We start from the raw sequence: 27,181 nt of genomic DNA, 5'->3' as shown, positions 1-27,181 counted from the left end.
GACCTGAATCTGAGTGAGCATGCATTTCACTTGCTGGAGACCAAACTGAAGGGAAAAGAACAAGAACAAGCAGGAACTGAAGAGCGTGTCAGCATCACCAGGGATGAAACCCAGCATCTGGTGATGTCTTTGCTTTCCAGACGTCAGGCTGGAATTGACTGCAAAGGATTTCTTTACAACACTCATTTGCACCTTCCAAAGTTCAACACCACAGATTAAATATTACAACTATAACTATGACTATATATTATATATCTACTCATTACTGCTAACGTTAATATTATCCCCTTCCGAGGGTCCTCTGAGCGCATGTCACACCCTGGATGAGATGATGAAGATAATAGTGATGATGATAATTGTCATTAACATTAATAATTCCTGAAATGCTCCTGGTCTATATTTTCTTATCTTGTGTGAGCTGTTGGATTTTTCTGCTCGCTATAACATTTTAAAGCTTTTCGCCTTACTATGCACAGTGCCTTGTTATAATGTATGCTGGGATTTAGTGCAATACAAATTGAATTGAATCTTTGGCCCAGTGATGGACTGGTGACCTGTCCAGGGTCCCACCTTTCACCCTTATGTCAGCTGGGATTGCGTGACCCTCATGTGGAGGATCACATGGTGGACATTGAGAGTCAATCAGGCTATTGACTATAAGTAACCCATATCACATCATAAACATGCTGAACTGTCTTTTTAAGGATGAACAATGGGGAAAACTAACCTTGCTCTGGTAAACAAAGTGAAAGAACACCTGATTGAGGTTTCAATAAGTGTTATTTTAAAAGTCTGAGAGTGAAAATCAGGTTAGTTCTTTATTTCCACTGTCGAGAGCCATGTTTCCATGTGGAACATTTTGTTTTGGTTTGGTACAGTACTTATTTCTATTAGGAAAATACCAAAATAATTGGCCCAAACTTTAGTAAAATGGTACAATATTCTGACATATTCAGCACACCCGCTCTCAGAAGCACAGCTCCCCCCTCTGGAACGGTGGATGCACTGCTCCTCATTATCAAAACATTGTTTTAACAGTGTTTAAAAATAGCTTCTTCACGACTCCCCGCCGCAGTCCCTTTAATGACTTTGACCCGGAGTCAGACCCAGAGTCAGAAGTTAATGTTGTCGTGAAACACCTCCACAACGGACGTTATTCTTCTTCTGCGGTTCAATGTACGCAACCGGATGTACCCGACTAGTACCCTGAGCAGGACGATCTGCTGTTCAGGAGAACCGATGTTTACGTAACCATAACGGGATTTTCAGAGATCTCGCTGAGCCTGAGATTACAATAAAACACAGCGTTCTCAGCAATGGCTGAACTGTTTGTTTAGAACCTTCAGGGCTTCATAAACAAGGTAATGACGCAGATACACACTAAAAAAACAGCGTTAATTGGAACTTCTGGTCTAGGTCTGCTTTAAAACAGCCACAAACTGAGCAGGAGATAAAAGAGCTGCTGGATGTCCTCCATTGTTGTGTCGGGTGTGGTCTGTGGTACTGTTCTCAGTCGAAACGTAATCCTGACCCAGGACTATATTCCAAACTGTGCCATACTGTACCAAAACCAATTAGACCATGATGGAAACACAGCATATAATGAGTAATAATAAACTTTAACCAGCTGCTTGTTGTGGTGTTGTATGAGCACTGTTAATATCCTGATCTCATTTTCAGCAGGAGATCAAATCACCTCATTTCCTAACAGTTTATAAAATTCCATAACAATTATCTGTATTTGTGAGTCTAATTCCCTTTCACTCCTCTGCAGATTGAAGGAGCTTGGCATCTCTTTGCCAAAAGTCATAAAATTCAGGATATTTTTAAGCCAAAATCTCCATGCACATTTGCTTTCCACCCACCACCCACAGCTTAGAGAGCATATGTTCCCACGCACTCTCAGACACAACAAAGCATCGCTGAAAAAGCTGCTGCCACAGGGCAAAACTGTGACTACACATCCAGAATGAAACAAGCTGCATGATGCATTATTGTGGACGTGTGAGGGGAGGTACAGTATGTGAAGGCTCAGTGTTACATGGATGAGGAGGACGATGGATGAGAGATGAGATGGTATGTGTGTGCTGTCAAGCGAGGAGGCCAGTATGTTGTTGTGTTATAGGAGGTGATAAATTATCATTCCAGAAATAACATCAAAGAGTAGAGTACAGGAGCCACGGAAGAAAAAGGGAGGAAGGAGAAAGAGAATGAGAAGCGGGGGTTTAAGCTCATTTGTGCATGTTTCTGTCACGGTGCATCATTCAAATCATTCAAGAGAGGACAAGAAAGATCCTTTCCTCTCTTGAATGATACAGCATTCTTAGTGAGGACACTCAGGTACCTGGTACCTGGTGCATTTTCGGTACCTGCTCTGGCGAGGTTCCAAGTGAGCTGAGCGGATACTAAACTGTGACATCAACAGACTGCTGGCCACTGATTGATCAGAGAGTGTTGTCACTGGAAGAGCCTCAAGTATGACGTCCGACACAAGAATCTAACTGAACAATGCTGAATTGTAGATCACTTAAAAAGACTTAAAAATCTTGAACATGTTGTTGATCGTTTACTCACTTGTGTCGATGTGTTTGTGACAATGCTTGCTTTTGTTTGTGTGTCAACAACACCCCCTCAACTCTGCCTCTGATTGGCTTACAATTAAATTGTACCCTCCCTCAGCCAATCATCATCACTTATGCAGTTGTCTAATGCAGAAGAACAGTAAAAAAAAATGTTCAGTTCGTAATGCGCCGCATGTTTTGGCAGTAACGGTAACGGCATTATCATGATTGAAACAGTAATTCATTTGATTACTCGTTACTGAAAAAAATAACGTTGTTTATTTCTAACACCGTTAGTCCCATCACTGCGTCCATCTGTCCCAAACATTATCTGTCACTACACCCCTACATAAACGTCTTTTGCGTTGGTATGGACGTGAGAGCCAAGTTGTAGGCATCATCAAACATGGCCGACTCATATGGTGACAGTGAGTGATATGTCGTCACGTTTCAACATCTGTGTGATGAACAGCAGCATTTGCGTCTTTATGCACGAGGGAAGCTCTCTTCTGATGTTATCGACTGTGCCAACCAGGCTACGTTTTCCTGGCTTGTAATGTTTTTGCCAACTCAATTGAAGTAAAAAAGTTATCTTTTATGATGTCCCTGCCCTTTCCTGTGTAAGGCTCCACCAATACCAACACCACACTGGCGCACCATTCACCATGCATTTAGTATGGACATCAGCAGCGAGCCAGAACTTGATGCCAAATTTGTCTGGTTTGCTGAGGATGTAATGGACGACGCATCTTGCCTTGGAAAGAGCTGTTTATCCACAGTAATGTTGACACTCTTTTTTTTTTTTAGCTTTTCAGTGTGTCAACAGATATCTGACTCTCTCAAATGACGTTAAATCTTAATAAACAACATGCAGCTCTTGGGTACGGAGCCCCCGAAGTGACATGAGAAAAAAAAATTTCAAAGTCGAGATCTCGAGTTTCAAAGTCGAGATCTCGAGTTTCTCAAAGAAATATGAAAAAAAACAAAACATTTTTTTTTTTTTTTTCATTTTTTTCAAAAAAAGTACAAGTACAAACCCCAAGGCTCCGTACTAGGGGTTTGTTCTGTGAATTTTATTTTTCTACATTATATTGAAACCTTTTTTCAAAATAATAATTTGCTCTATAATTGAATAGCCCTGCTCTAGCCCCTTACCCCCCCCCCCCCCCCCCCACACACACACACACACACACACAGTTGTCATACCATTGACTAATGAGCGACATATTTCACAACTGCCTCCCCTTTGTGGGGCGACGTCTCTCATCCGTCACCATTACCTTTTGCAGGTTTAACCTGGGTCATATATCATTCATGAATGGTGACAAAAGGTGATTCATGGGGTCAATAGAATCCAGTGGCCACACACATACTATAGAGCGTCAGAAGACTGTTGCACAGGTCACGTGTTAAACTGACACTCTGTCTGAGCTGCATGTGCTGTGTATTCATCATTTAAATGTTTAAATGAACTACATGTACACATATAAACCATCCACTGACAATGTGCATATAACTCAGATGAAATAAAATAGCATCCAAAGGTTTTTGATTACCCTTACGTTTTAACATAGGGGTCTGAGAAGCCATTGACATCCATAGCTGCGAGGTGGGCACAGCGTTTGACGCCCACACACAGCCCACCACAAGCCCTGCCCTTAGGCTCAGCCGCCACGTCGCCATCACTGGCTGGAGGCAGGTACTGCAGGCAGAGCAGCAAACGGCCTCTCTCCTCTAGACTCCTCTGCTGCTCGGTCTCCCACTGAAAAGGGGACAGGACAAAGACAGAAAAGAAAAGAAAAACATGAGAGGCTTAAATGGAAAGTTTCAGTTTTTGCAAGTGAGGTTGTACCAAGCTGAGAGCACTGTGAACAGTCTGAAACACTCACTGAAAATGTGTCTGCCAGTGATGACTGGAGTTTGACTGAAAACCCAAAGAAGGACCCACAAAAAGTTTCACAAGTGAATCTAATGCTCAAAAAAAATCAATAGTTAGTAGATTGTTCAGTATAGATGTCACTTGTCCCCACCTGCCCGTGTGCTGCTGCTGTATACACACAAATGCTCCCTCAGCAGGACACAAATGTTATATATTATGTCTGCTCAGGAATACCAAAAACCACCAAAACTAAAAAAAAGGCTTTAAGTGGCTAAAATCTGTTTTAATCAATAAAAGCCTGCTTGGAATAAAAAATATATTAAGTGAATATGCTAATCCGAAAATTCCGGTCATTCAGAAATAGATTTGTGAACATTGTGAACCAGAGAGCCGGTATGTGATGATCGTGATTCAGATCAATGTTCATATAAACACTCGATCCCATCATTACTTCCTGAATTGGTGCTACGTCACGTCTGCTCATGTGACACATTTCTGTTTTGTTACTGTTGTATTTTCATTCCAAAAAAGATTAATGGACAGACAAGGATCAGGAGGACAACAAGACGGATAGTGGACAGTGAGGGGACGAGCAGACATGTGCAGCATTTGTTTACTACAGAAGCTGAAGTCAAGCTTCTTCTGCTTCTACTTCTGTTGAATTAGACAAAACTGAGAATGTCTAAATAGTCCATTCTGAGTGAACACTTGATGTGTGTATCTGATAGCTAGTGACTGGAGCAGTGTGTGAACACAGAGTCCATGCTAATTATGTCTTATTACCTCATACAATCACAAAAAAACCTGAACTATCATTTTACGAGTCTTAAATTATTACACATTAGACATCAGGTCGTGACCTGCTGAGGTAACAGCCAACAATATTCATGCTGCTCGTTAAAGCTGCAGTAATCAATGTTTTTTTTATTTTTTTTTTTTTTTTATTTAATATTGCTTGTAGAATTAATGACTGTGTGTGTGTGTGATGTAAAAGTGGGTGGATCATTGTGGTGACTCATCATCCAACTGTTCACTGTTTACCGTCACGTACAACTGCAAAGATAAAAGCTGACACCTGATGACTGACAGTGACACACGTCCTGCTTCTCATTCTCATATTTCTCATTTAGCAGCTGTAGAGGCAGACATTTGTCTCAGGGAAAGGAAATCTGAATTGTAAATGAATTCAAACACTGCTTCCAATGAATGCTAATGTTTGTTCAGTGTGCAAATAGGTCAAATGTGTTTTGTTTGCCATATCAAAAATAATTAGGTGATGATATGCTTATCTTATCTTTTATTTTAGAGCTAACAAACATCCAAAATGCACTGCAAAAACAGCCCTACTGTTTTTTGTTTGTTTTTATGGAAAAAGAAGTTCCCAGCTGTCAGCCTGCATATGTGACAGACATCAGTTACCGTCATCTTCAGTAGCTCCTTGACCGAAAACAGTGATCTTGAACCGGAAACACTACAACACGTTATGCAAAATAACATGCACCAAGCATACACCTATTCTCATCGATATTTAATCATAAAGTTATTTTAAAGCTCACAAAGAGTGGTCCTGTTGCACATATATGTTAGTTATGGAGGTCTAAGGTCAGAGATGCGCGCGACTCACAAGCTGTGACAGCGATCGGTGAGGCGTGCGACAGAAGACAAACAGGTGGCTCTGCCAATTACTTTATTTGGTCCGAATTTTTTAATTGGTCATACTTTAATCATAATAATATGATAAATAAATAATGATTAGTTTCAAAACCTGGTGGGTTTATCTTATGTTTTAAAGTGCCATACGCTTATTAGGAGCAATTTAAGATTACCAAAGAAAAGTGTAAAAATGCAAGAAAGGTAAGTATAGCTTTAAGTGGGGGGCCGTATCAAGCCCCTGGGCCGCCAGTTTGAGACCCCTGTTCTAAGGTATACATTCTTAGTCAGCTTAAAGGAAAACTCTTAAGTAAATATTTCTCACATGACTGAATTTCTTTGCTTGCGACAAAAACTACTTTTTGGCCACGTATGTGTAGTGTTTGGCCCGTTTTTCCTAGTTTCAAGACACATTACAGTCTAAAGTATTCTATCGTTTACACAGTGACTCCACCATAACACCTGAACATCTGAAACAAAGTGTCCCTGCTCAAATCCTGCACACACATTCATTACTGACAGTTTGTTTACCAAGCTAATGCAATATACTCTTTTCCTCATCCCACCTGGTGCGCACCAATCATATTACACCCAACAATTAAAGAGACAAATTACTGTCAGACATGTAGAAATTAAATTAAACTGGACCAAATGACTGAACTCAAACCAGTATACCAATATTGCAGGACTCACACCCAGATACATGATTATTTTAATCTTACAAAAGTTTCAGGCACCACCAGCTCTGTTGTTTTTTCTGTCTGTCAAATTCTGTGATCATTTGAATTTGGAATGAAGTGAAGTGACTTAAAGCTGGTCTTATATATTAGCGAGCTGTCAATGAGTTTAACTCGTGCTTAAGACTGTAATGCTCAAGCATGTCTTAAATAAACCTGGCGTAATAGAAGTTTTTTTTACAGCAGATATTTCTTTAAATGAAATAGTAGGACAAACACAGGATTTACCAGCAACATTAATTAAGGTTCCACTCCAGTATTAACAGAGCTGTGTTATTGTTCAAGTGTAAGGGTAGATCACGCTAAATACTTGACACCTGTAGAGGATGTTTTTTTTGTTTTGTTTGACAAAAAACTGCATACATATTTTCTGGATGTGCTCCAGTAAAGTGAAACAGAAATATTTTCCCTCTATTGTCATTATAGCATTGCTAAAACAACAAATCTAATAGTGGACTTTGGACACCCCTGTAAATTTTCATGATTTTCCTTTATAAATCATTGGTTGTTTGGATAAGAAATTTCAGTTAAATATATCATATAGGAGACGAGCACAGTAATAGAAGTGAAATAAAGTTTATATCATTTACAGAAAGACTGCAAGAATTATGTAAACAACATTAGGCATGTGCATAAGTTTGCAAAATGTATCTATCCTCCTTTTGCAGAAATAACAGCCTCTAAACCAGGGGTCTCAAACTGGCGGCCCGGGGGCCACATGTGGCCCACCAATCGATTACATGCGGCCCCCCACTTAATACCATGTTATAATGAAAACATGGCCACGACCTCACCAGCTTTTAAACACAGTGTGTAGCTGAGGCACAGCTGCCAGCGAGGTGATGGAATATAATATATGTTTGCTAGCAATGTTTTTTATAACAGTAATAATAAGACATTTGGTCATAATTATCCCATTATTAAATTTATCATATACAACATTCAATTACATAATACTAATAATATATAAATACACTTATTAGGACCCGAGCCAAGAATGGCAGTAGCCGAAATGGCTCCTGTTATGAATTTTACAGTTATTACAGTTGTCCACATTATTATTTATGTAACTTAAAATAAATGTCTGTTTTTGATTTTAATACATTAATTTTGCATCACAACTAGTTTTATTAAGTATACGTGTAATATGATGCAATATTGTGAATAGTTTGTTCTCTAGGCCGGCCCTCTCTTGACCACAATAGATGTGCATTGGTCCTCAGTTCATTTGAGTTTGAGACCTCTGCTCTAAACGCTTCCTATTAGAGTCTGGATTCTGGCAGAAGGTATTTTGGACCATTCTTCTTTACAAAACATCTCCAGTTCAGTCAGGTTTGATGGTTTCCGAGCATGGACAGCCCGCTTTAAATCACACGACAAATGTTCAATAATAAGGTCTGGGGACTGAGATGGTCATTCCAGTTGTATTTGTTCCTCTGCATGAATGCCTTAGTAGATTTTGAGCAGTGTTTAGGGTCGTTGTCTTGTTGAAAGATCCAGCCCCAGCACAACTTCACCTTTGTCACTGATTCCTGGACATTGTTCTCCAGAATCTGCAGATATTGAGTGGAATCCATGAGACCCTCAACTTTAACAAGATTCCCAGTCCCTGCTCTGGCCACACAGCCCCACAGCATGATCTCAACTGAACTAAGAAAGGAACAAATCAGTTCATGAAGTGATCCCAGTCAGTTCGTTCACTCAAAAGATAAATTCTTTAGAACGAATCGTTCGTGACCGACACAACACTAGTTTACTGTGACTGTTCTCACCATCCTTCACCTCTGCTTATCTGAGATTTTTCTTGGTCTGCCACTTCAGGCCTTAACTAGAACTGTGCCTGTGGTCTTCACATTCCTCACAATGTTCCTCACATTTGAAACTGAGAGCTTAAATCTCTGAGATAGCTTTCTGTATCCTTCCCCTAAACCATGATGTTGAACAATCATTGTTTTCAGGTCATTTGAGAGTTGTTTTGAGGCTCCCATGTTGCCACTCTTCAGAGAAGATGCAAAGAGGAGAATCACTTACAATTGGCCTCCTTAAATACCCTTTCCCATGATTGGATTCACCTGTGTATGGAGGTCAAGGGTCACTGAGGTTACCAAACCAATTTTGAGTTCCAATAATTAGTGCTAAAGGTATTGAAATCAATAAAATGACAAGGATGTTTGGAAGGACAAGCGGTTGTCCACCTGTTCTCCTCTCCCTGGATAGACACAGGTTTAAAAAGTTGAGATGCTGCTCTGTCTCTGCCCACACAGCACAGCTCCTTTGTCTTTAATATATTTAGTTCAAGCGATTTCTCATTAAAAGTTGTGACCAGGTCATCAACTGCCAGTTAGTACTGGGTGAGAGCCTCCATGTGTCCATGTGGGCCACCAGGGCCATGTCATCAGCATATTTAAAAAGACTCCTTCCCTCCCTGCTACAGGAACTTAAAACCATGTAAAAACACCTGCTGTCCATCTGTCCATTAGAAAGTATTTTATCCATAAAATCAGAGTTGGGTGGATCTGTAGTTTCAGGGGGCAGTGCAGCAGAGTGTCAGTATTTACAGTGTTAAAAGCAACGGAGAATTCCATAAATAAAATCTGAGTGTGTGGTCGTGCAGTGTCCATGTTTTTAACAACTGTTTTTGCCCTTGAAGAAAAAGCCCTTCACAACATTTGGCCAGATCAAAAACACTCTCCAGGAGGTAGGTGTATGTGTTTCACAGTCAACAATCAAAAGAAGACTTCACCAGAGTGAATACAGAGGGTTCACCACAAGAGGGAAACCATTGGTGAGCCTCAAAAACAGGAAGATGAGATTAGAATTTGCCAAATAACACCTAAAAAAGCTGTTACAGTTCTGGAAGAACATCCACTGGACACATGAGACCAAGATCAACTTGTACCACAGTGATGGAAGAGAAGAGTGTGGAGAAGGAAAGGAACTGCTCATGATCCACAACATACCACCTCATCAGTGAAGCATGGTGGGGATAGTGTCATGGTGTGGGCATGTATGGCTGCTAATGGAACTGGTTCCCTTGTATTTATTGATGATGTAACTGCTGACAAAAGCAGCAGGATAAATTCTGAAGTGTTTCCAACAATATTATCTGCTCATATTCAGCCAAATGCTTCAGAACTCATTGGACGGAGCTTCACAGTGCAGATGGACAATGACCCAAAGCAAACTGCAAAAGCAACCAAAACATTTTTAAGGCAAATAAGTGGAATGTTATCAGTCAATCACCTGACCTGAATCTGAGTGAGCATGCATTTCACTTGCTGGAGACCAAACTGAAGGGAAAAGAACAAGCAGGAACTGAAGACTGTTGCAGTAGAGGCCTCACAGAGCATCACCAGGGATGAAACCCAGTGTCTGGTGATGTCTATGCCTTCCAGACTTCAGGCTGTAATTGACTGCAAAGGATTTGCAACCAAGTATTAAACAATGAAAGTTTGATTTATGATTGTTTGGTTTGTCCCATTACTTTTGGTCTCCTAAAAAGTGGGAGGCACATATAGAAAGTGTTGTAATTCCTACACTGTTCACACTCCATCCTAAATCCATTGTAGTGGTGCATAGAGCCAAAAAGAAGAGAATTGTGTCGATGGCCCAATATTTATGGACCTGACTGTTCACACATAAGATCAATGTGGGGCCAAATGTCTTGCCCAGGGACACATCAGCCTTTAGACCATTTTCCTACTTTAGTTTGAATTAACTTAATTTCAGTATTACCAATTCAAGTTTGTCAGTCAATTTCCTATATGATTAAAATAAAAATAATGAGCATAAAACAGAAATGACTAATCATATTTCACTGGACATTAGGTGAGACATTTTCACACGGTTCAACACAGAACAGGTGTTATACTGAAGCGACCAGGTGTCCACGCGAGCACATACTTCTTTTGCTTTAGCATGCTACTGCTTTGCGGCTAACCTGTTTCCAAAGGTAAGCTAGCTAGGCTACGATTAGCATTAGCATAGTGAGCTGTTTTGTGACTGTCAGCCATGCTGGAATCTCTTTACAAGGCATATTTTATTTGCGGTGTGCACATAGTTCCTATGGGCACTGCACTATTTTGGTAAAAAGGAGAAAGAAGGCTAACCTACAATGCCTTTAAGGCCCACCATTAGGCCAAAGCCCATAGTTAGGGAAATATATTTATTTATGTATTTATTTATTTACTCAGTTAAGTTCCCTATACAGTGATTTACAGTAATTGATCAAATGTACACATTAGCCACCATCTGCTTATGGACTGCAAAATGTTTTTGCTCTCATTATATCTTATCTTCAGTTTTTTCATATATTGAGATAAAAACACAATACGTTGATTGTTGATGTCATATTTCATGTAAAGAGGAGACAGGGAGAACATTATATCTTATTTTGGAATCTTAACGTTCACTTTAATGATCTTATGTATGAAGTACTGACATTTGTGTTCCCGATGCACCCAGTGTGCTCTGAAAAAGCAAGAGACGCAGATGCTTGATTTCAATAAAACGGGTTTTCAGCAGGGTCACAATAATAAAAAAAACACTTTTTAGCTACTTGTATTCTGGCTTTGGAAACTAATTTCCAAAGCCAAATTCCAAATTGATGTTCTCCTGGTGTGTGTGTGTGGGTTTTCTCTGGGTTCTCAGGCTTCCTCCCACAGTCCAACATACATTTAGAGATTAGGTAAATTGGCCACTCTAAATTGTCTGAGAGTGTGAGTGAATGGTTGTTTATCTCTAAATGTGGCCCTGCGATGGACTGGCAAACTGTCCAGGGTGTGACCCATCTATCGCCCTGTTAGCTGAGATAGGCACAGCACCCTCCCTGACCCTTCGGTTGGAGGATAAACCGGTAGATAATTGATGGATGGACACAAACTAATGAGGTAGCAGTAGAGCAGCTCCTGTTGGACTTTTGTATGGGAGTGTGAGTGGTTTAAAATGTGTCAGTTTCCAGTCAGAAAAGGCCGTTTAACTGAGAGATGATGCAGCAACCATTATCCTTAAAGGTGCATTATGTAATAAATTTAGAGCAACTGGCCATAAAATCCTCCTATGTCACGGAGGACCAGGAATAATGTTCATATAACAAACAGTCAGTAGAGTCTCAGTTGTTGAGCAGCCATGGGTTGCCAGTAGCTACAATTGAAGTGAAATGAAAGGAAACCTAAAAGACCTTGGTATGAATGTCAAAAACGCCAAGATAAGGTTTACGGCAAAGCGAGGGTCTATATAGGACATGCTTTTGAACGGTGGAGAGAGTTTAAAGCTGAGAGGAATTTCAAAACAGATGCAGAATGGGCTCTTCTCCTAGACAGGTAAGTTCAGCTTGGCTAATGACGTCTGATGAAAGAACTCTTTTGATAGTTTCGGTGTTTACATAGTCATAGAACACACTGTTTTTGGTTCTTGGAAAATCAAGTTGAGCCTTATGTTTTAGAGATATTTTTAACACGTTTTAGAATAAGCAATTATTATTTGTGAATTTCATTGTGAAATGAATTTTGCTGAAACCCCCTGTCTTTTAAAAATCTACCTTGTTCCTCATTGTGATGCAGCTCATCACTCTTCAATCCCTCTTATGTGTGGACTGAGCTAAGCAGCACTCTGCCTGGAGCTCATCTGCCAACCTGACAATCACAATCACACACAAAACAAAACACACTTGTGTACTCGTTCTGACGGCAAAGACCCGTCCTCAAAGAACGGAAGCAGCCTTTAAGTCACTTTGTTGCTCCAGGCTTGTATTGTTTTTTATGTCTGATGTTGTCTACATACTTGTCCCCAAAGCATTTGACAGCAAGTGCAAAAAACAGAGTCGATCAGAAGTGACAGATGAAAGAAAGTGAGGAACCAGCTTCACTGAGGTGAGGGAATAACAGAAGATGTTCTCACAGAACCATGACTCACTCTCCTCACTCTCATGGCCCACAGCACTCATACATTGAATGTTATTTATAGGAAAAACGCAGAGGTGGGTAGAGTAGCCAAAAAATGTATGCAGTGAAAAGACTACTCAAGTACTCCAGTTTCAGTTTCAGGGGGTCTCGAATGTTAATCAGGGGGTCTAGTCCCCCCAGACGCCCCCCCCGTATTTCGCACAGTGGTTGTAGGCGTTGGTGGCAGATTTTGAGGCTTTCAGAACGGGGGTAGGGGTCTGTGTCATCTTTGAAACAGAAATGCCAGGATAAAAGGGAACATGGCCAGGATATAAAATCTAAAAATTAAAGATCACAACTAAAAGCAGCCTCCTGACTAAAATGGACGATGCAACGATGAAACTGTATTTATTGCAACTTCACTGCAAAATGTTATTTAAAAAAAGAAACGAAGCAACAAAAAGGAAGGAAGATGAAGGAAATATGACTACACAAGTGTAAGGACAAGAAATTGTCCTTACACTTGTGTAGTTGAGGGATAGCATGGCCGCTGAGCACACGCGCGGTTCGGCAGGTGCCCCGCGTGTGCTGTTTAACCCGGTTAAAGCCATCATAAAGCCTTTTCCATCTTTTAGCTGGATACCTAACGCTATCTTCATCATATGTCTGCTTTTACTAACCACACGGCAGCGTTTATACATCGAAAACAATGCCTGCGCTCATGTATGTGAAGATCAACTTGAAACGCAATTAGATTAAATGGCCCAGTAACATTATACTTGAATGCATTGGTGTATCCAGAGAGATGTCGCTGACAGTTATCTGCATCTATCGCAAACCTAACGCTGGTCTAGATTTTTATGACCAGCTCAAAGCACCACTTATGTTATGTAATCATAAAAAAGAAATCCTTCTTGGCGATTTTAACGTCAATTGGGATAACAAAAAAGACAGAAAAAACCTAAAACTCATAACAGATTACTTCAACCTCACCCAACTAATAGAACAACCAACCAGAATTACCAGAGAGGTCATCCTCTCTTTCTCCAAGAGGGGGTGCCATCAGGGAAAGAAATACAACTCCATGCCCTGGTTAAACCCTTAAAGTTAATAAAGTATAGGGATCAGCTACTTAGAAAATCTGTCAAAACTGGACTTAATATAGACAGACTTAATTTCACAAGAGCCAGAAATAAAGTGACGTCCGAACTTCGCAAGGCCAAAGCCTTGCCAAAACTTTTTTATACAGATTATTGAAAACGCCAGAGGTAATAGTAAAATATATGGCAGAACATAGATAAATTGACAGGAAAACAACCCAAACAGGAAACCAAAGGCTTGGAATTAAAAATTAGCAATCAACGGGTAAGAGATCCTGCTATTCTGTCTCAAGAGCTTAACTCCTTATTCATTAAATCAATAGAAACTTTTTGTCACTTTTGGTCTTGACACTAGCTTTTTAAAATCACATAAGGAGGTTCTAGCGCCCCCACTCATGCACTTGGTTAATCTATCTATAAAAAACTCCATTGTCCCCAAGGCGTGGCTACCATCACTCCTGTATTTAAAGCTGGGGACAAATCTGACATGAATAACTACAGACTAGGGCTGGGCGGTATACCGGTTCATACCGAATACCGTTTTTTTTTATACCTTGTTAACACAAAATAGGGGCTACGGGTTCACAAATCCTTGTTACAGGTACACAAACCCTATCCCTACAATAAAACTACCCCTTAATTACAATGTATCCAAAAAGTTACTCAAGTAATTGTTACGGAGTAAATGTAGTGCGTTACTACCCACCCCTGTATGTGCTATTTTGGGATTCATGTGCAGGATTTTCACCCAAATTACTTTTAGTCTCATTTCACCATGGAGAATGGAAAATGCTCCGTTTTATTGCATATAATTCCATTTCAATATGAAAATGAGCTCCATTGCTCTTGTACTATATTCTTCGCTAAATGTCTCTCCTCTCCTGTAGATTGTCCGTTCTCTCATTATGTCTTATCTTCAGGCAAAAGAAGGATCCAGCCAAGACAATCAATATGCCACATGCCCCCCATCCCTGTTTCTGATTGTCTCAACAGCTTGCCCCCAGTTCCTTTATCTGATTGCCCCCTCCTGTCTTCTCTCTCCACTGCTCATCTCTGTTTTTTAATTTTTATTATTGCCAACAACCACTTCACCATCTGTCATTAATGAGTGGGAGACTATAAAACTCACTATTAGTGGGTACAGTTTGTACCAGGTATCTGGTAATGAAACAGCTCTGATCTTCAGGGATCGATAGGCAGCAACTGTGTGTGTGTGTGTGTGTATTATGAGCTTAAAATGAGCTGCTACTTTATCTCACTGTTAGACAGATTTTTACAAAATGAAACTGAACTTTGTGTCACTGTGTAAACACCTCACTCCACAGAAGTCCACAAAGAAAACTACACATTTTACATAATATTATACAGGATACACTGCAAAAATAGCCCTATTAAAAATAAGCCGAATATTCTAAAACTGATTGGTTTATTAATTACTCTACGGGTCTGTTCATTGTTCCTGACGTTCATGATCGGGTCAGACATTGGAAATAAGTCTATCACTTGAAAATTTACCAGAATTTGTGTAGTCTGATTCCGGCATGAGTTGACTTAAAGAATTTATACTTTAGAATTCATTATATTTGCTCACACACCAACTCTTTCATGCAAACCATTGTTTCAGCTTGTTGCTGATAATTTAAAGCGGAACTAGACCTGAAGTTCCAATTAACGCTGTTTTTTAGTGTGTATCTGCGTCATTACCTTGTTTATGAAGCCCTGAAGGTTCTAAACAAACAGTTCAGCCATTGCTGAGAACGCTGTGTTTTATTGTAATCTCGGGGCTCAGCGAGATCTCTGAAAATCCCGTTAAAGTTACGTAAAAACAGCAGTTCTCCTGAACAGCAGATCCTCCTGCTCCAGGCACTAGTCCGGGTACATCCGGTTGCGTACATTGAACCACAGAAGAAGAATAACGTCCGTTGTGGAGGTATCAGTGCGACAGTGTCTTCTGACTCTGGGTCTGACTCCGGGTCAAAGTCATCAAAGGGACTGCGGCGGGGAGTCGTGAAGAAGCTATTTTTAAAAAGCAAACAGAGAAATGCTTTTTCGACGTCACTATGCTGCGCCGCTCCGTATTGTGAACTCATTTGAATTATGAAACAATTTTTGCGGCGAACATGAAAAGGAAAAAGCATTTCTCTGTTTGATTTGTCTTTTAATTAAGGCACAGAATAAGCAGTCTAGAAGTTGTAATTTCTGTTAATGCATTTTAATTTTCAAATTTGACATTTCAAATTGAATTGTGTTACCTTTTTGCTTGAGGATGTTTTGAAAATTAAATCTTAAATGTAATTTTCTTTATCATTTTAATTAAGTCACAGAATGAGCAGTCTTGAATTTGAAAATGAAAATTAATTTTGAAATATTGATTATTCATTTTATTTATGAGTCACAAAATGCAGCTCCATTTTGAAAATGAAAAGGCATTTCTGTTAATGCATTTTAATTTGGATAATGGCACTAATTTGCTTCCATACATCTGCAGTTGAGAGTTTACAAGCAGCGGTGCAGAGAGAGTACGGCACAGAACATAGGAAAAAGTGTGTGCTAAGGAGAAATAAATACTTAAATGGATGGTGAGGAAAACCCAGGTGGTAGTGATGAGAATCACACAAACACCTGAGCCGAGCTTATGCCTAAAAAAAGGTTTGCCTTTGGATCAGCGCCCATGATTGCGAGCTTTCAGCAGTGCTGTTATTAAATACACCAGACTCCTCTGTTAAATGATGAGATTTTAGACATTTCCTTGTTAAATGTCGGAGATTAACCCACGTTTTCAGGATTGTTAAGTCTTTTTAACTGATCTACAGTTCGGCATTGCTCGCTTTGATTCTTGAGCCTCTGTCACTTAAGCCACTACAATAATATTATCAACAATAATGACAATAATAATAATGGCCGCGTTTCCCAGATTCATTAAGAAGCTCTTAACGCTAAGATCTTCTTTGGAGCGCTCTTAAGAACGCTGTGAAAGAAGAACGTGTTTCCCAGAGTCGCTCTTAGCTTGAGAAGATCTTTCACTAAGAAGGAAACGTAAGATCGAGCTGACCCACTCTTAACAGCCTTCTTAGCGATCAAATGTTCAGTGATCATAGCCTGCTGCTAGGGGCGTCTATAGGCTACAGTGATCAAGCCGCATCAGGGAAATTTATATTCTCCACTTTTTGAAATAATAAAACAATGTTCAATGTTGAAATGCGCTCATAGCTGTGAACCACATGGCGCAAGAAACATAGGCTAATAGTAGAGAAGAAAAAACTGTTATTGAATTACACGTTTATGAGTTTATAGTACTACACATAAAATTATTATAATAATAATAATAAAATGATATATAATTCCTCACTTTCTGAGAGGCCTCGTCCCCCTAAACATCAATGCCCCCTGTCTGGCTTTGGAATTCCTGCCACTTCTTTCGCACAGCACCCCAGTCACGCAGGCCACATGGGCTGGAGGGGGACATCTTCTCCGCTATAGCCTGCCATACACGGTTCTTCACCATGATGTTTTTCTTTCCTTTAGTTCCACCAAATAAAACTTCACGGTGCTGCCACACCTCGTCCACCAACACGCCCGTCTCCTCCGCGGTAAACGACGGTGCCCGCTTGGTTTTTTTGCTGCCGATTTCTTCCATTCTCACATGTGTGTGCCAATATTCACGGGGGTATATATGCGCTAATGGGCTTGATTACTACTTGGATACACCTGATGGCACACACACACGTTATCAAAATGAACTTAATGCTATATCCACGTGCAAACACTTTGTTTGAGCGGGAGAGACGCGCGTAGCCGCGCAACTAGGCTACTTGTTGTTTTCTTTTTTGTTATTTTTTCTTTTCTTTTCTTTTCTTTTATAAATATATGGTTATCAGCACATAATGTGAAGCTAATCCACTAACTCAGTACTCATCATGGATATCGCAAGTTCTTATAAACAGCGACAATAGAAAGGATGGAGGATGGACGCAGTAAAGCTAGAGGAGTTATTTCAGATGGGCAATAACAAGGTAGACAACTGGTGTGCTTGTCAAAACGCCATACATTAACGGCACGCTAGAACAAATCTAAAGGTAACTTAGCCTTTATAGGGCTGTGTAACGTTGATGGACGTGCGTACCATAGAATTAATTCCTACAGGCACCCCTGAGCCTAATTTCACCTGTGTGGGGGGACCACGGTGCGCGGTGTGTGACTTATGCGCTGATAAAGCGGTGGGTGATCGATTTGCCTGGCATCTATTGATTCAGTTTCAGCACCACCGTGGTGAACAGCTCTCGTTAAGAGCTTCTTAAGAAGCTTCTTTGGCTTGATCTTACGGTTCTCCTAAGAAGGCAGTTAAGAACGCGTCTGGGAAACACCCGTATCTTAGCGCTCCTTCTTAGCCATTCCTTCTTAAGAGCCTTCTTAAGTCCTTAAGAAAGATCGAATCTGGGAAACACGGCCAATATCAGTAAGCCCATTATTAGCCCAAAATTTATCAAAACTGATGCTTATCTTTGAGTAATAAACTTTGCATTGGATTTTATTGAAGCTTGATTTACATGAGAGTTAGACTAAAGTCTGTGTCCTAGAGCAAAACAAATCTTAATCACAGAAAACTAGTGTGTCGCTTTTGTGCACATGTGCTGAGAGAGCATGTGAAAAATCTACAAAATGACCTTATTCATCCCCCTCCCCCCTCATTTCAAAAAAAGTGGTTGTGTGCTTTTGCATAATTCTGCTAACAGACAGACAGACCCGCAGACAGACAGACAGAAGTGTTACTAGGTAATTACCAATGGTAATAAGAAAATCAATACAATGAAACTATGGCCAACATACTGGGGATGTATATATATATATATATATATATATATATATAATTTACTGGGTATACCCAGTATTTGGCCATGGTTCCATTGTTCTTACCTTCTTATATTAGCTTAATACCTAGTAACACATTTTTGTGACCATATATTTACTGGGTAAATAGCTAGTAATTAGGGGACTTTAACTACATGCTTATTACCAGCTTATAACCCAATAATACATCAAAATTTACCATATAGTTACCAGGTACATACCCATACATTTTGGCCATAGTTTCATTGTATTTACTTTCTTATTACCATTGGTAATTGCCTAGGAAAACTTTTGTGTTACCATGAATTTACCAGGTAAATCATGTGTTCACCAGGACAGACACAACAGTCATGTGTTCACCTCTCTCAGGTAACAGGAGATTCCTCTCAGCGCTGTGCTCATGGCAGTGGGTGATGGCAGCTGGAGGTGGAGAGAGAGAAAAAAAAACAAGACATAGATAAATAAAGAGGGCTATGAGTGACAGGGAGGCTACAGGAGCTCTGAGGAAGATAGGATGAAGAGAGAGGGGAGAGGTGTTGTGTCGAGGGTGAGGCCACTTTGAAAATTACAGGCCTGACTCACGTCGGCGTCACAGGAAAACAGAGGGGCTCGGCTGTTTGATCCCAGAGTGGCCACTGGCCTCAGAGGGACAATTTAATACCAACAGCCTTTTCCTACTCATAAAGAACAAAACCACATGCAGCAGCCTCCTGCCTCTTAACACACACGTACAGCCCCCACTCTCCAACCCCCTTGATTTTTCAATCCATTTGTTTCTCATCTTGCCCTCTCTCTCTCCATTGATGCTGCCCCCTGCTCTTTCTGCTCACCTTTTATTCCTCCACTCTGTGCTCTCATTCCTGTGTGTGACCTCTTTGACAATAAGCCACAGTAGTAGTGGTTTATGAAAAGATAAGGTTCTCTGCAGGTGTTTGGCCAAGTTGCATGCAATCATTTCCTGGTTTGCACTAGACTGTATATGGAAATGGACTTTGACTTCCGATTGGAAATGTGAGGCCCACAAATTAGGTTGGAAGCAGCAGTTTTAGCCATTGGGGGCGAACCCACAAGTTGAAACAACAGTTAATGGTCTTTGGCTTTCAGGTCTTTTTTCTATTATGATTCATTCATCGTTAACTTTATCCTCCTGGAGCAATCCCAGCTGACATATAAGGATCTGTGTGTACTTTGCTTGACATCCATCTTCCTAAAGCTCACGGATACAGCAAACAAAAGTCACTTAATGACCAATTAGGCATGTGATGTAGTCTACATGATATATACGCCTACATGTCCCCACTACAAAAGGGCCAGGATTCCTATATAACCACTTAAAAATGCACAATAATATGTAGCAACACTGTTCTTTGACAGAACTTGCACACAAGTAATTTGTTTTTGCAAATAAAAGGTGAGGACATTGGTCAATTTCATTTGAAAAGTCATTAAATATGATAAAACTCATCATCTACACATCTACAGCGGGTTTAGAGGACAGTATGTCAACATGGAAACAAAAAATTCAACACGATGTGAGCCTGATTCTGAGTTTTCTGTTTAAACAGATATTACTGTAACAGCTTGAGCTCATGTGTTTTGGATATTTGTTTTCACTGCAGGGGATGATGTTCTCAATGTCTGTGAATAAACAGCAGCAGGGACACCACACTACATCACTAAGTTAGGCTGATTGTGGGACGGATGTATCGTTTGTATTTTGTTAGTGTTTCTGCAGTTGCTAGGATGCATGGGATGATATTAACATGTGCTGTCATGATTATCCTGACCAGGAATAAATAAGTAAAAAAGTTTGGCCAATGTAACTGTTTACTCAGTAAATAGTCCTAACGCGTTGTTGAAGGGGTTTGAAATTCAAGTGACTTTACCAAGCAGTGTCATTTGTTTGTTTGTTTGTTTATGACTTCTAATCCCTTTCCAAATAAGATAAAACGAGCCATATCTGGTTTTGTTCTTTCAAAGGGTTCGGAATCCTTTAAAATAATGGTAATGAGTGTGACGTTAAGAGCAATTTTGTTGTTGATTGTTTATTTTCAATTGTGTGAGACCTGTCTATAAGAATCTGATATTGTAAATGGGAGAGCTATGGGCTGGAGTTTGTGCGATCTGTGTTCAATGTGGTCACACGTCTTAACATTTAGGGCATGGGGGTTTATTTTACTCTTCTTTGCATTGCCTTTATGTTTATGATTTGCCTTTTACCAGGATAGATAAGGAATTAATCACACCAAGGTCACAATCCCAGAGTAAAGACACTCACTCGTGTATCGATTGCATCCTATGGTCCAGTGAGTCATTGTTTAAATCAATATCAATGAAACCAGCCATTATGTCTGACCACAACCCACTGATAACTACCTTGTAATATTGATTTCACAGGAGAGACATCTAGTCAGTTTAACACCTTCCTTCAACAGAACACATGGTTTAATCTCACATGAACCAAGCGTATTGATTTTATATCAATAAAAACAGCTTCGGTCCCTGACCCTGCATTTGTGTGGCAGGCTACTGAGGGATGCATAAGGGATTTCACATAGTCCTTTGCAGAAAATTTGAAAAAGAAAAGAGATACAAGAATTATTGGATTGGGAGCTGAATCTCTCAAATTAATTAAGTTAATAAAAACTCATTATTTTAGTTTTAATTAACTTAATTAATTTGAGAGTTACCAAGTGTAACCATTTAGTGAAATGTATGTTTTTTGTAAGTTTTTCAACTGTTATCCTTTATTTCAGTATATAATATAATTGTATCAAAAATACATAATATAATTGTAAAAAATACCAAACATACATATACCTTTGTATGTATGTTAATTAAAATGAAATAAGAGCATAAATATTTAAAGTTTCTTTCAACAAGTGATTTTTTTATATATCATAAAACTGTGATAAAACTTTATATAATGTTCTGATGAATTCTAACAGTGAGCCAGGCTTCATTGCCCATCGACAACATGAGTCACACCAAATCCCTGTAGTCTGATCTGAAAATCTCACAAAAGCTTTGAAGTCTGCTCTAGCAGAGACACGATTCTGCTGAATCACACATTGTTTTAAGTTGTACTTTGTTGAATGTCCACTGATTTTTACTCACATAATATCTGCATTGTTTTTGTTTTATGTGCAAGCATAAAACTACCCATAATATGTATAAATGGCTTATAACTAGGTTATGCATTTTCTTAACAAGTAAAATTACTTTAATTGATGAACAGTACTAAATTACGACACTATTTGGCAGGATGCTCAATAACATTCAATCAGAATGAACTTTTTTTGCAACAACATTTTGACGTAACATTTTAATTTTATTTGTGTTTAGTTTTTTTTTATGTGCAAATCGAAAATGTGCACATACAGGCTGATACAAGCCACTTAGGTGTACGTGTACGTGTATGTGTACGTGTACGTGTACGTGTTAGAGTTTAGATTCTCTGCCCGAGCCCTTGATCAAGCATTGTGTCTCCCTCGTTGTGTTCGCCTGGTATGTTATATTGTGTCACATTGTGCATAGGTGTATAAATCTGTGGTTGTGAATGCATCATTTAAAAACCAGGAAGTGTATCATAATTAGCAACAAATAAGTTCATGGAAGCGGATCTCAGCAGCTCTGTTATTGTTGTAAATTAGACTGTGGCACCAGGTACTACAAGCAAATGCAAATGACCTATGGGCAACAGGAGCTTCAAGTCTGGTTCGGAGGGTGAAAAAACTGTGTGGGAAAAACAGCTGTTCACTAAGGGTCGGAGATAGCAGCACATTAAATTTGTATCAGGGTATTCCATCATAGCGCTCTTGCCTTTGCAGCTCGAAGACCCGGGTTCGAGCCCCAGTTGGAACAACAGCCTTACTGCATGGAATTTGCATGTTCTCCCCGTGTGTGCGTGGGTTTTCTCCGGGTTGAAATTGATCAAGAGGTTGCACGTTTGAGACCTCTACTCTAAATTGACCATAGTTATGAATGTGAGAGTGAATAGTTGTTTGTTGTCTTTGCCCTGTGATGGACTGGTGACCCTGCCTGTCACGCTGTGTCAGCTAGGAGTGGCTGCATCCCTGTAGCTGATGAATGACTGAATGAAAGGAGCCTATTTTTTTGATAAATCTGAATAGTATAATGCAATGGACACTTAATACAATTAATTACTAACAGAAACCGTGTACAAATCTAAACTATTTGAATGTTGCTGTGGGACGAAGTGAGTTTAACTTGTGATATACCAGCTCGGTCTGAGACAAAAAAAAATCAAGCTTCAGTTGTAACTTCACCCCATAGAGTGGGAGTGAAGTATTGTTTTAGTGGCTCTGTGTGTCTGTCGGTCTGTGTTTCCACGACAGAGACCGACAAAGGCCTTTTGCGTGAATGTGGTGAAGTCTACCATCTCTGATTGCCTTGTTTTTATTGCGTGGCATTGTCTTGGTCTCCTTCGATGTTAATGGCCACTCTGCGTTCAAAGATGTTTCATTAGGGTCGGAATTGCTTGACACCGATGTGGAGAAGCACTTTTGTCCAGAGCATAATGTGAATTTAATGTATAAATCCTTTCCTTTAATTTAATTTATGAACAAGTAATGGCTATACTTCCAGTTCAAGACGGCTGCTTTAGGATTAACCGGGCTCGCCATTCAACATGTTGTTGATCGTTTACTACTTGTTGTGTGTGTGACTATGCTTGCTTTCGTTTGTGTCAACACCCGCGCAACTCTGCCTCTGATTGGCTTACAATGAAATTTTACTCTATCATCATCACATATTCAGTTGTTTCGTCTCCCCTCATGAGGAAGAACAGTTAAAAAAAACTAAAAAACTTTGACTCTCGGTTTAGAAACCTAGTTGGTCTAATGAAAACAGCTTCAATGAGCTAATAATTAAAGTTACGTGGCACATTTTTTGGCAGTGATGGTAACAACATTATCATGACACGAGAAAAACAGATTTTAGCCACTGAACAGAAGGTGCTCCAAATAAAATCTACACCTGCTTAAGGTATCTTAAAAATATATTTGTCACTTCAAACAGCCTTTTTCAGTTCAGGTAAACTGCTAATTTTCCTGCACCAAAGTCTTTTAAATGTATAGTACATCTTTAGCATGTGGGCAAATAGGAGCTGCTGGTCTACTGCTGTCTCCTTTGATTTGTTTCTGTCATTTAGGGGAATCAGAACTAAAGACTTCAACAACAGTCACAAAATAACACATTTGAGCTCATTGATGTAGGCTCAAGTGGTTCAGCAACTCCTGCGCCCTGTATGTAAAATCACTGATTTTCCTTATGAACTTTGGTGTGAGTAGTAAGATTTCATTTTCTGGTTGGAAAAGACTATTTATAAAGCCTCAAAAATCTGTTTCTTGAATGCATCCTTGCTGTTAAGCATATTTTCTGTAAGAACGAGCGTCTGTATCAGCAGTGACTATGTGTCAGCACCTCAAAAAACGAAAATCAATTAAATTAAACAATAATTGCTAAGTGATGCTGAGAGCAGTTAGATGCTCGTAATGTGTTGAATATTTGATGATGCTGACAGGTATCAATTATTTCTGATGGAAAATAATAAAACAAGGAGAAGAACTGGAGTAATGAAATATTATGGACACCAACTGCCACAAAACACCAGAGAAGAAGAAAAAGAAGGCTATGATGAGACTGCTACATAACCTATAAGCTCTGATGCTTCACAGCAGATGCACATGCGGGCTCACTTATTTGCAAGCAACATATAACTGTTACCTTTTTAAAAATGTTTTTACATTAAAACACCTTATTAACTGTTTATTAGCGTTAACTACTGAATATGCCAGATATGTCAATAGACCTTTACTTAACCCTGTTTATGCGGCTGGAAAATCTGTTCAATAATTTGCTTTTACTCTCAAATATCAATAGCCCATCTTTACCTGGGGGACATTTGGTCCAGCAGCTTCTTGAGAAGCATTTGTTTGATTCCTTTTTCTAATGACTGTGCAGACTGTACAGACATTCTGTCTATTATTGTAGTGGATTTTTTGAGTAGATTGTAATGTTTCCTAAATATCGTCATCTCAGCGCCTACCTGTCACCTACCTGTCACCACAACATTTTTCCTACTTTAAAGGGTGATGATGTGAGTCAGACAGTCCTAATAAATTGACTATTACTGTAGCCTCCAGGCATTTATCTCTTTCATACACATTCACTTTCATCTTTCCTTCTTTTTATTCTTTCCCCCCCCGTCCCTCTTTTTATTCTTCTCACAGGAGGTGGGTGCTCCAGACAGATGTTGAAGTGTTTGGTCTGGTCAGGCTTCACACGGCGCAGGGCCACCCTCGACTCCCCGATGAACTCATTATGTGTCAGCTTGTCCTCATCACACACAGACACTCTGCGAGATATATAGTAGGAGGAGGGAGATAATGAGAGACAGAGAAGCAGAGTGAGAGGTTGAGTCTTGTGGCAAAGTTAAACAATGTTAAATAGACATATGAAGTGAGCAGGAGGCAGTGATAGCACATTTTATGAGTCATTTAATTAGTGCTAATGGAGTGAATTAATTGGATGGACATTGCTGAGAGACCAACATTAGGCAAATTAAGGAGCGCACAGTAAACACAGGTGGTTCTACAAGGAGTCCAACAGGTGTCCATGTGACCCCTCTTGCAGTCCCCAATCCGTTCTCATCCTGAGAGAGGAATATACCTCCACACTGTCCTTCAGCGACGTCTGCCAGCTATCCTTCTGCACAGGGATTTGAATTGACTCCACTCTAAACCCACTTGGTGGTGTTTAGAGGCTCAGAACAGAGCATCGTAAAATAAAAGTCAGAGTCTGAGGTTAGGATTAGGGACCGGGATAGGACTGAGTTTAGGGTTAGGCTTAAGAAAAGGTCTGAGTGCAGGGTTAGTGCCAAGCACAGGAGAGAGGTTTAGGTTAGGGTCAAGAAAATGACTGAAGTTACAGTTGGGGGTCAAGAAAAGGACGCAGCGTAGGATTAGGTTCAATAATAGGACTAATAATAGGACTCCAATCACTGAATCCCCAGAGTCCATCGAGAAAATCTACAATCTATACCTTTTGGCTCTATACAACACTACAATAGATTTGAAATGAAACAAACAAGAGGTACTTTAACTGCACACTTTCAGCTTTAATTTCTTAATTTTCTATATGTGCCTCCCACTTTTTAGGGGACCAAAAGTAATGGGATAGTTGACTGAAAAGCTATTTCATGGACAATTGTGGGCTATTCCCTCATTATTTCATCTTCAATGACACAGGTAAAAGTTCTGGAGTTGATTCCAGGAGTGACATTTGCATTTGGAATCTGTTAACTTTCTATATGAGATCCAAGGAGCTGTCACTGTCAGTTAAGGAAAGCCATCATTAGGCTGAAAAATCAAAACAAACCCATCAGAGAAATAGCAAAAACATTAGGTGTGGCCAAATCAACTGTGTGTGAACAGAAATGGCCTCACTGCCACAATTTCCAACTTGAAGTGAAAGTGGTTATCAAAGAATCACTGCTAGAAATGTATTTTCAGTGTTTATTGAAATATACTGTTTATTTTTGGAATCTATTAATCTGTTGATTATTTCCTCAATTAATCGAATATTTTTTTGTCCATAAAATGTAGTTAAAATGTCAATCAGTGTTTAACAAACCTGGAAATCATGATGTTCTCAAATGTCTTTTCAGTTTTAATGATTTGTTTGTCTAATGGAGCAAAGAAATCAGAAAATATTCACATTTAAGACGCTGAAAAAAGTTTGTATTAATTGTTAAAAAAGAAAAACAACAAAAAAACACCCTCTAAAACCGATGAATTCATTGTTGCAGCCCTACTCGTTACATAAATGTTTCACGACTATTACATGATAATAATAACTTTAACACGGTTGTGGTCGATAGAAAATATTTATAATATATAATGCTGGGCAATATATGGCGTTAACGTTAACACATGCTCCATGGCAACTGACCTGAAAAAGACGAGTGTGACGTCATGTTTACGTGACTCCTGATTGTTAAACGAGTCTCTTAAGTAACCCTAAACTATGAGAGGCCATTTGAGAAATAATTCAGTCTTGCACTCACATGTTACATCATACTCTCTCACAAACACTGCAATAGTCACACACATTAAATGTAAATGTAAATATTGTGGTGGGTTAGGGTTACTATAGTCATGTACAAATAATACTATAATAACGCCCACATACTACTATAGTCACACACATTTACTATGATACTCTCACAAACACTACTATAGTCACACACATTTACTATCATACTCTCACAAACAGTTCTATAGTGACACAGTTACTATCATACTCTCACAAACACTACTATAGTCACACATTTAATATCATACTCTCACAAACACTACTATACTCACACGCATTTACTATCATATTCTCTTACAAACACTACTATAGTCGCACACATTCACTATCATACTCTCTCACAAACACTACTATAGTCACACAGTTACTATCATACTCTCACAAACACTACTATAGTCACACATTA

At 39.5% G+C, this 27,181-nt stretch overlaps 1 protein-coding gene across 1 annotated transcript in view; it reads right to left on the bottom strand.

The window, feature by feature from the left end:
• Positions 1–27,181, bottom strand: part of LOC310938913 (double C2-like domain-containing protein alpha) — a gene marked incomplete at both ends in the record, with an annotated part of 83,490 nt that overhangs the window by 12,651 nt on the left and 43,658 nt on the right. The window contains 3 exons of the mRNA XM_083903543.1: positions 4,124–4,323; positions 19,018–19,077; positions 24,910–25,036. Coding sequence (XP_083759669.1) covers positions 4,124–4,323; positions 19,018–19,077; positions 24,910–25,036 — 387 coding nt within the window. The remainder of the gene's footprint in view (positions 1–4,123; positions 4,324–19,017; positions 19,078–24,909; positions 25,037–27,181) is intronic.

The sequence above is a fragment of the Microchirus variegatus genome (assembly GCF_963457635.1).
Source record: "Microchirus variegatus genome assembly, chromosome: 17".
Lineage (NCBI taxonomy): Eukaryota > Metazoa > Chordata > Actinopteri > Pleuronectiformes > Soleidae > Microchirus > Microchirus variegatus.
Note: the sequence above shows the minus strand (reverse complement) of the source record. Positions and strands in the feature narration are given on the sequence as shown.